General features: G+C 40.8%; 1 protein-coding gene across 1 annotated transcript in view; it reads left to right on the forward strand.

Annotated features, from left to right (window-relative positions):
• The window catches only part of LOC136609486 (cysteine-rich venom protein TEL1-like), a 29,311-nt gene extending 23,840 nt beyond the window's left edge, over positions 1 to 5,471 (forward strand). Inside the window, exons 6-9 of the mRNA XM_066589158.1 lie at positions 1,132 to 1,222; positions 2,840 to 2,982; positions 5,055 to 5,140; positions 5,318 to 5,471. Coding sequence (XP_066445255.1) covers positions 1,132 to 1,222; positions 2,840 to 2,982; positions 5,055 to 5,140; positions 5,318 to 5,429 — 432 coding nt within the window. The 3' untranslated portion in view covers positions 5,430 to 5,471. The remainder of the gene's footprint in view (positions 1 to 1,131; positions 1,223 to 2,839; positions 2,983 to 5,054; positions 5,141 to 5,317) is intronic.
• Positions 5,472 to 11,384: the final 5,913 nt, after the last annotated feature.

Here is an 11,384-nt window from a genome sequence, read left to right on the forward strand (position 1 = left end):
ATAGATAGATAGACAGATAGATATGGGATAGGGATAGATAGATATGGGATGGATGGATGGATAGATAGATAGATAGATAGATAGATAGATAGATAGATAGATAGATAGATAGATAGATAGATAGATAGATAGATAGATAGATATGAAATAGATAGATAGATAGATAGATAGATAGATAGATAGATAGATAGATAGATAGATAGATAGATATGGGATAGGGATAGATAGATATGGGATAGGGATAGATAGATAGATAGATAGATAGATAGATAGATAGATAGATAGATAGATATGGGATAGATAGACAGACAGATAGATATGGGATAGATAGATAGATATGGGATAGACAGATAGATAGATAGATAGATAGATAGATAGATAGATATGGGATAGATAGATAGATAGATATGGGATAGACAGATAGATAGATAGATAGATAGATAGATAGATAGATAGATAGATAGATAGATAGATAGATAGATAGATAGATAGATAGATAGATAGGGGATTGAGATAGATAGATAGATAGATAGATAGATAGATAGATAGATAGATAGATAGATAGATAGATAGATAGATAGATAGATAGATAGATAGATAGATAGATAGATATGGAATAGGGATAGATAGTTATGGGATAGATTGACAGACAGATAGATAGATAGATGATAGATATGAGATAGATAGATAGATAGATAGATAGATAGATAGATAGATAGATAGATAGATAGATAGATAGATAGATAGATAGATAGATAGATAGATAGGGGATTGAGATAGATAGGGGATTGAGATAGATAGGGGATTGAGATAGATAGATAGATAGATAGATAGATAGATAGATAGATAGATAGATAGATAGATAGATAGATAGATGATAGATATGAGATAGATAGATAGATAGATAGATAGATAGATAGATAGATAGATGGATAGATAGATAGATAGATATGGAATAGGGATAGATAGATATGGGATAGATTGACAGACAGATAGATAGATAGATATTAGATGATAGATAGATAGATAGATAGACTGTAGAGATCTCATTGGCACTATATATGTCAATTGTTTCTATTAAAAGAAAAAAAAACACATAAATTTCATTTAAGTAAAATTTTCTTTTTACAGGTTTGGAATGCAGAAGCTGCTAAAACAGCTTTAGCGTGGGCCAAAAAATGCCAACCAGGACACAGTCCTTCAAGTCAGAGAGTAATAACCAGTAAGCTTCAAAAATGTTTTGAATTGTCAAAATACCAAGTTGTCTTTAGTGCAACCAGATTTATATTTAACTTTGATCTTGGGACTGTAAGGGAGGAGATAAGGGGTGAAACATTTCTTTTTTCTTGGGTATGGATGTATTACTGGTGAACCTTGTTTTATGGCCCTGCCAGGACCTTTAGCTCTGATATAGTGAGAAGCTGTCATTGGCCTTGCCCCCTCATATGACTCTGCAGGGTTTGTCATCTTGGGGAAGGGTGTAGGCATCCAAATAGAATAAAAGTAAAGTCCTGGACTGTAGCCAAGTCCTTCCCCTTGAGAAACTGCTGGAATGTTTTGAGTGCAGCAGTCACCTTGTATAAGTTCTGTGAAGTGGCAGATGCAGCAGACTGCAGATGCCATACTGTTCCCATGCTGGGTAGCAGCCAGGAGCACTAAAAAGAGCCCTGAGGACTGGAGGGCAAGGGGGACGAATGGAGATGGCACAATGACTTGATGACGAAGGCCTGAAAGCATACGGCAAAAGGCACCTGATAATCAGGGGCAATAGTGTGATAGGCGTTGCTGTGGATGTCTGTCCAGACATTTGTAGGCCAGCGGGGGATGCCCCACTTGGTGAGAGGACGTGTGAGTGAGGCTCGGTCTTGTTAAATACTAGTGTGCACACTTAAAGGGACAGTAGCAGGCCTGCTAGTGAGGGAGGTAGTAATGCCATGAACACTGGATTATGAGCGCTTGAAGTATTTTACAAGTTAGTACAGTGACAAAGTGTATAGAGCATAGGCATTATTGCCCAATGATGGCGATGTTAATGATGTATGCTAAAATGAAGTTTCAGTAAGACATCGGATGCAAAAATTGAGAAAACACTTGTGCATGTGAGACCTCAGTAATAGTTACCTCTACAACGTTGTGCATCCAAGTTGTGAGGACGTTGCTGCATCCGTGGTGACAGCTCTAATTTAAATATAAGGAAGCTACAAAATATTAGACAGTTCATCTTATAAAGTGGCCATTCAGTGTATAAATGTCAGCCCTACAGCTCTTTACTACACTGCAGAGAAATTGAACCTCTCAGCTCCATGACATCAGATACTGTTTCTATTCTGCCTGATTTGTCACTTCCAAATTAGGGCCTGTGTGCACCGCAATGCTCAGAGTACCTATGGTTCTGTATTGCACTAATTGCTGCCGAACTCTGCCAGTCACTCCTTTGGCTGTATATGTGTATTAGACATAGTGCTGCCAAAAATTGTGTGTATTGGGACATTTTCCAATCCTTTGGCCTTTTTAAAATAGAGAAAGGGAAAGATTGAGGGATTCAGTAAAGCAAGGGGTTTATGGTGCCTGCTTTTACTTCTGGCAGACAGATCAGTGGGGAGAGGCTCCTGCTGCAGCCCGATGCTTTACAGACTGGGAAAGGTCTGATCTGAAGTGGCTGGAAAGGTGTGACTGATCTCCTGAGTCACATACATAATTACCTCTAGTTTTATTGCAACATCAGACAAGATGAGAACAGTGGAGAAGATAGGAGATTATACAGGAATATCTTTTTATGTATACGTTCTTGAATTTTCTCAGTTTATTTCTCCTTTAACTCTTACATTTGTCTTTTCAGATTTTAAATGTGGTGAAAATATATTTACATTTGGTTGGAAAGTCCCCTGGTGTGTTGTGTCTGACTCTTGGTACAGTGAATATATTGACTTTAAGTATGGAATTGGGAATATAACAGATGAAGAGATCGGCCACTTCACACAGGTAAATACTCTCCGATGAAGTACTTCTCATTAGGCTGACAATCACTGAACATTTAAAGGGGTATTCCAGTCTCTTTTAAGTGATGACCTATTCAACAGAGTAGTTGATGGACAGGGGTCTGTTTTGCTGCCCCACACTGCTCAGTACAGGATGTGACATTCTGACCATGCTCTTAAGCAGGAAGTGTAGGAGCAATGCGGCGCTCGCATTGATTTCAATGGGAATGAAGTCGGCACGTCAACTTCCTCCACTTACGACGATGTCCGGCCTGCTGCACTGACAGCAGGCCAGATGATCAGCTGATGGATGGGGATCCCAAGCGGTCAGCCCCGTCCATCAAGTACCACTGACCTATCCCGGAGATAGGTCATCAGTTAAAAAAAAGGGCAATAAATCCCTTTAATGAAGTGTAGAGAACAGTTGTATTTCTTAAAGGGGTTAAACCACAATCAACTTTTATTATCTATCAATAGGTAATAAAAGTTTGATTTTGGGGATTATGCATGCACAGTGCTCCATTCATCTTGAATAGGACTGCCGGAGATAGCCAAGCACTTGTCATTCAGAGAAAGTGAAAATCACGGTGTTTAGCTAAAATAGTGTTTTTGTGTTTAAAAATCACCCTGAAGTGCTGTCCACTAGGGGTCTCCCTTCCTTCTAACTTGTTGTCCACGGCCTGTTGTTGTATGTAGTCCATCTCTAGTGACAGAGATAACAAGACAGACAGTAGGAAGTGGAGGAGAGTGATGACTTATGTGACTTACAGAAGTATGGAAAGGAGAAGCAGGGGGAGAGACTCACATAGATGCTACTGCAGATAACTGAAAATTAGAGCTATATGGAACCTGCAGAGGTAAAGGCTGCAAAGGTAAAAATGCAGGATGCAAGTCACTTAAAGGGTATCCTAGGCAAGGGAAGCACAGCCAGAAAGCAGAGTGGAGGAAAAATGACACTTACTGATCTAGAGAGGATGATACTGCCTGACAAAATGGGGTACTCGCCCTAATAGGGGCAACCCTGTACAGAAACCAGAGATTTACCTATGATGTCCGTAGATTGAATAAGGGAAAGGGAACAAACCCAGAACTGGCCTAAGTGATAAGTACAGAAGTTCAAAAAATAGGGAGGAAAGCAATGAATAGGACAGAGACAGGGAAACTCAGGAGCACAACTAATGGGTACACAGAACTAGAACTGGTAGTTAAAAACAGGCTAAAGTGCTGAGAGTTAGTAACTCGCCTAACAGACAAGGACCTGATTAACCACTTAAATTTAACTGAATCCACTGTAAAATGAAGCATGTTCTAATTGGCTGACTGGGCTGTCAATCTCCCCAGCCAGCTTACCAGTACTGGACCTAAAGGAGATGCTGCACCAAATGAGAGTGCACATGCACCAAAAAGGTGTATCATGTGGTTCGGCATGGCTGCTGTGTTGAGACAGCATCCCCACCAGACCTACAACTACCCTCCGGCACTAGCTGTGCCATGTCCAAACTCACAACTCATCGTTCCTTACCACAGATGGGCTATAACAGCAGACTAGAGCCATTGCTGTCTCAGAAAAACAGAAAGACAAGACTCCAGCAGGCAAAAGAGCAAAAAAATTGCATCACTAAGCATTGGAAAAGCCTTGCCTGGCCAGATGAATCCACATTTCTGTTGCACCATGCTGATAGGAGATCAGAATTTGGTGCAAGCTGAATGCATGAATGAATTCTTCCTGTCAAGATGGTGGAGGTGGAGTAGCATTTTTGGACACCCTGGATCATCCTATCTCCGTTGTTAGTCGCCATAATGACTTGCTACAGTTCAGAAGGGCAAAGGTGATCCAACCAACAAGCTACTAGATGAGGGTCTCTAATAAAGTGTCCATTCAATGTAAAATATGTACACCTGTAATACATATATAGCCTATAGAATGCAATATCTCTCCGGAGACATGACTCTCCTGTGCCCTGTATGCATAGATCTTTGATTGACTTCAGATGCCAAGACAACCATCTCTCCTTTATCTGTATGGTAGTTTTAATCAATTGCTACTTAAATAATGCAATTTTTCTAATATTTCAGTTGATGTGGGCAACTTCCCATGCAGTTGGATGTGCCGTGTGGCAATGCCCATCCTCATTTGTCTATGTGTGCCACTACGGTCCAGCGTAAGTATAATGGTAGAATACTTAGTGCATCACATGCTTCTGTACCCAAATCAATGACGGGTTGAGGGTTCTAGTCATGGGCACCCAGCAATCGGGGTAAATGCCCCATCAACTCTTCTCCCCACTGCTGAACATAGGTATAATGTATTATCTTACCATTAACATTTCCTTTTAAAGGGGAAACAAAGGCGGTAGAAGTAAACCCTGGAAGGAAGGAAAGCCATGTGGGGACTGCCCTAATGCTTGTGACAACAACCTCTGCAGTAAGTCCTTCTACAATGAATATTGACTTTTTTCCATCTGGTAATTCCCATCACTCATGTTAATCCTTATTACTCATGTACTCTTGTATCTATACTATGTATCTCAATAGAGAATTCAATCACATCTGTTCTTATGAGGTTCACAAACTTATGTCAGTTTAAAGGGGTTGTCTGATCATAAATCATTCATGTCCAAACCTCAGGTAAGTCATCAATAGTAGATTGGAACCCCACTGATCAGTTGTTTGCTAGGCTGTTGTGCTTGTGCAATGAGCGGATTTCTGCAGGAAGCAGGCAACTCCTTTCTCACCGTAGTGGGCAAGCTTTGTATTTCAATGGCAACTTGGCCTGCAATACCAAGCCTGGCCACTACAGTAAGAACAAACCTAGCTGTTTCCTGCAGAGTTCAAGTGACCTTCTGCTTGCAGGAAGAATTTCTATATTATTCTGTGTGTGTGTGGGGGGGGGGGGGGGGTGGCTTCCTAATGCACATGGTGCACTGCTGTCTGATTGGTCAGTGCTGATCATGTGAGCAGTGCTGACCAATCAGAGAGTAGGTATAGTGCATTGGTAGTCTAACACTACTAATGCACTGTGGGGATTAAGTAGTCTGAAGATTGTGTCTGCCATCTTGAATGGCCAAAAATGGGTTGTGGAAGTGGAGGATTGGACAGATATCATCATAGACGGCCAAAAGCAGGTAGTATTTTGTCCCAAAACTGAAGGGTCACTTTTATTTCAGTACACAAGTGCACCGGGCTGGCAAACAGCTGATCAACGGGGGGCTCAAGCAACAAACCTCTGCAAATCTACTATTGAGGACTTATTCTGAGCATATGAGTGTATAACTGAACAATCCCTTTAATGAGCTAAACAAATGCATACCCCATGTACTGCAGACAAGTAGCCCCCCACCATACAATGTTTATTATGTAATAAGTAACATTAGCTTCATAGTGCCCCATCACATTGTCAGGTAGAATAGCCCTATAAGCACAGGATGGTGAATTGCCCCCATTACATTATGTTCCAGAGTGTCCCATTAGATTGTCAGATAGAGTACCCCCATAACAACACAAAGCCACATTGGCTTCATAACTTTAAGTTCCACAGTGCCAAGTAGACTGCTCCCAAAAGGGCAGTAAGTCACCTTGCCCCAATAAAATGAGCTTCCACATTGTCCACACTATATTTCCAGGTAAACCACCCTCTTAAAGACAGGATGATACATTGCCCCCTTAACATTAGCTTCCACAGTGCACACAGGACATCACCAAATAATTTACTCTCATAACCACAGGAAACCATAATATTAGCTTTCACAGTGCCAGGTAGACTACCACCAGAAGCACAGGAAGTCACATTGCCCACAGAAAATGAGCTTGCACAATGCCCACATTACATTTCCAGGTAGCCTCATAAGCGCAGGAAGCCAAATTGCCCCTATAGCATTAGCTTCCACAGTTCCCACATTACATTCCCACATAATATATTCCCATAACCACATTGCCTCCATAAAATTAGCCTCCACATTGCCAAGTAGACTACCCTCCACCGGCAAAGGAAGTCGCATTGCCCCCACATCACAAGCTTCCACTTTCTCCACATTACATTGCCAGTTAATTTGCTCCCATAACCACTGGAAGCCACATTGCCTCCATAATATTAGCCTCCACGTTGCCAGTATACTACTCTTCACAGGCTAAAGAAGTCATATTGCCCCCATAACACTAGCTTTCACGTTGCCAACATGAAATTGCCAGTTACCTCCCCTATCACCAAAGAAAGCCACATTACCTCCATAAAACAAGCTTCCATGTTGCCCACATTATGTTGCTATGTAATTTTCTCCCATAACCACAGGAATCCAAATTGCCTCCATAATATTAGCTCTACATTGCCAAGTAGGCTACCCTCCACAGGCAAAGGAAGTCACATTGCCCCCGTATCACTAGCTTCCACTTTGCCCACATTACATTGCCATGTAATTTTCTCCCACCACTGGAAGCCACATTGCCTCCATAATATTAGCCTCCACATTGCCCAGTATACTACTCTTCACAGGCTAAAGAAGTTATTTTGCCCCCATACCACCAGCTTCCAATTTGCCCACATTACATTGCCATGTAATTTACTCCTGTAACCACAGGAAGCCACACTGCCCCCATAACATTAGCTTTATGGTGCCCATCTTATATTTCCAGGTCAATTATATACTTCAAGCTCTTCCACTTACTAATTTATTTTTGAGGTGGGAAGTGACAGTGAGCCTGAACATATAGTACCAGACTGTACATTTCTTAGCCCACAGTATAGCCACTTACACTGAGCATCTGACAACTCCGTCCCTTAAGACGATGGGCCTATTGACAATTAGCTGTTGTTGTGGAAGTTGTAGGTGGTCACATTTTTCTCCTGGGCTCTTCAGAGAAAATGTGGCATGACACAGAGCCCAAGTAAATGGTCACACAGAGTCTTCCATACTGGGAGCTTCTCTTTGCGAAGACTCCCTGCTCTGGCTATAAGAGGGGAGGTCTACAACATGAAGCCTATTACGGGACCCCTACTATATTCTTTAGTGATGCAATATTAATTCAACTTTTTTTTCTTCTTTTTTAAAGCAAACGCGTGTCAATTCCAAAATTACTTTGGCAACTGCGATTCTTTCAGAAGTGGTTGTGTAAGTGGCGAACAGCTAATGGACTCTCAATGCCCCGCTAGCTGCAAGTGTACACGAGGAGAGATAAGATAAGCGCCGCTGCGGTCCTATCACCATCCAAGCAGATCAAGTCTCACAGAGTTTCACTGATCGAAGCTTTTATAATCGAAAATTTTTTGCAGGAAATACTCAAGTTTATTTACCATTCTGCTATAAGGCACGAATACTATTAATCCTGGGTGATCGCAATGCTTGATGTAACCAATGTCTCCTACTACAATCAAATAAAGTGAATTTGTAGTCAAACTCTGATAAGCATTTCATGATTTTAATGCATGTATGTAACGTATACAGGGTTTGGTTAAAGGGGTGTTCGGATGTGAAATGTCATAGACACATGATAGTAAGGGTAGGTTACCTTATAATAAGTAATAGCACTACACTGGGTTCAAAAATCAGGACACTAAAAGCTCTGCTAAAGCTGGACAACCCCATACTGAGTGTAGTAAAGGTGAGTAGTATTCCATATAGTGGCATGTTCTCCTTTAGAGTCAATGCTTCCATGGTACCACTATGTTGCCACATGGGTCGGAGTATTTGGCATTTTTATTTCTCACAGATTCAAGTATATAGCACAAATATTTAATGCCAAGAAAACGACTGACTGTGACCTAGGACATGTCATAGTTTCCGCATACACAAAACATACATGCACTTAAAGTGGTCGAAAAAACTCAACTTTCAGCTACAAAGCAAGGCACCATTTTTTCCTTTTGACAAACCTTTATTTGGGGCAGTTTCAGGTTCTTATGTCTATGAAAAGGTTGTGCTCAAAAAACATGATTTTTCAGACTTTTTACTAATGATCAAGAAGAAAAACCACTGTTGCTTTAAGTCGTGGAAGCAAATCGTAAGGCTGTTCGAACACAGATGACAAGAAGTCTGCTGTCCAATCCTTAACCGCTGACTGACAAGTACTTGTTTTGTAATTTTGACTATTTTCATATATCTGGAGGTATTTTGCAGGGGCAGCACAAATATGTAGATTGTCAACACTTAATTGCCATTGTCAATACTTAATGTTTTAAAGTATAGCGGTTCTCTTGCAAACGCAAGTTGTTAATATAAATGCTTAATATAAATCTGTCACCTCCCTATAACACTATAAACTAAGTTATGGTGCTGTTAGGGGAGGTGATAGGGAGTTGGGTGATGTGTTTTTTATACTATACTACGTGACCCCCCTACTCCCCCCCCACCCCCCCACCCCCGCACTACGCACAAGAATCTGACTCTTTTTAGATTGTCACGCCATAGACTTGCATGGCAGACAGAATAGAAGAAGAAGGTGGAGCAAACTAAATATAGAAAAGAAGACATGAGGTCTATGTACTTCGTGGGGGTATACCTTTAAGTAAAAAATAAACGGCGTTTTATGACCGATGCAGCCAACGACAAGCAACCATCACACCCTCATGGGTGGACGTGTAGATAACAAAGTAAAATTTGTCAAACTTCCCAGTGTATCATTAAAAAAAACAGCCTATATACGTGTCTTGAGGCTATCAGTCCTCTTCCTCAGTATTTGCTGGGGACACAGGTCATAGTCAAGGTGTTGTATGCTGACGACAAGTCAATAGAGAAGTTTGGCAATGCTGTGACATAGCGCTGGAGCGCTACTTTTCCAACATGCCTAGAAAAGTGGGCGTGGCTTGCTGCTGGGACCACAGTCTTGAAACATTTATGATGTGTAACTTTTTAAATTCGCTAAATTTGCCGCCATCCCACTCCAGTATCTGGGTGGCCTGAAAAAGTGACTCCACATCTCTAGACGTACTTAAAGATACATTAAATTGATCAACATCGTGCTACATTGGATATATTTGTTGCATCATTAAACTGGAAAAAGGAAGAAAAAGCTGCAAGAAGAGTGTCATCAAAATGTCTCAGAGGATAAACTCTCCCCTATGTATTTTAACCCCTTAAAGCCCAAGGATGTACAGTTACATCACGGAGGGTCAAGGTTTGTATGGAGCGGGATCGAGAGCCGATTCTGCTCCATACAATGTGGTTGCTCGCTGCCTTTGTCAGCTGACTCCGGCCCACAACAGCCGTGATCAGTGGCTGTTAACCCTTTAGACCCTCCAGCATGAATGTCTCAAAATCCTGGTAGAGCAGCAAGTCACGTCCAATTTTCTAGGCATTTTTTTTAAAGTAGAGTGAGAGGTTATTTTTGGTGAAAACAAATACTAAATTTGTTTAAATTGATTTGCATGAAAAAATGCAACTTATTCCAGAATTGTGGCGTAACACTAATAATAAATGTTTCCCGTTATGCAGAAGAGCTTACATGATTATAATCATCTCAGAGCAAAATATGTGAACTCATTTTTACTGGTTGGGTCACGTTTTTTGTTTTTTTTTCATTTAAATGCCCCAATCGTAACTCCGGGGTCCTGAACGCACACCCATCATGAAATAAGATTGTTAGGTACTCTTTGGTTGTTATGGCAGCCTGGGTTCTTCTGATGGCCCCGATGGCTGCCATGGCTAATTGCCAGATGCCGTGACTGATAGACTGCCAGAATGGGGTGTAATGCAAAACCCTAAGAGAGATCGAAGAATTGTAAGTTCATGTCGCTTACAGGAGCTAAAAACAATGTAAAAATGAGTTTAAAAAGTTCTATTACTTATATAATAGGAGTATTAAAAGTATCCCCCTCCCCCCCCCCCACACACACGCACACTTCTCCCATATTTATAATAAAAACATCAAAGCAGAAAGATACAAAAACATATTTGGTATCGCTATATCTGTAAATTTTCGATCTGCCAAAGTAATACATTGTTTACCCCACATGGTGAACCTCGTCAGAATTGGGCCTTTTTATTAAAATAAACACAATGCCAGAATTGCGCATTTTTAATAAAAAGAGATCAAAACTTGTAGGTTCTCTAAAATGGTACCAATAGTAGCTACAGGACGCCCCGCATAGAGACGAGCCCTCATACAAAATATCGGCTGAAAAATAAAAAAAAGGTATGGCGGTCAGAAGATGGCGGCTGAAAGTAATTTTCTTTTTTTTTCCCAAAGATACTTTATTTTTTTTAAAGTAGTATAGCAAAAAAATTTCTAATAATTTGGTTTGGTAGTAATCACACTGATCCATAGAATAATGTTATCATGTCTCTTGTGCTAAAGTGGTAACAGTAAAAGCAAGACCTCCCCAAAGATGGCTGAATTACGCCGCCTCTCCCCTTCATTTCCATTTTTTTCCGTTTCACTTCATTTAGAAATTTATAAAGGTTTTTCAGTACATTA

Source organism: Eleutherodactylus coqui, chromosome 1 (genome assembly GCF_035609145.1).
Source record: "Eleutherodactylus coqui strain aEleCoq1 chromosome 1, aEleCoq1.hap1, whole genome shotgun sequence".
NCBI classification, from domain to species: Eukaryota; Metazoa; Chordata; class Amphibia; order Anura; family Eleutherodactylidae; genus Eleutherodactylus; species Eleutherodactylus coqui.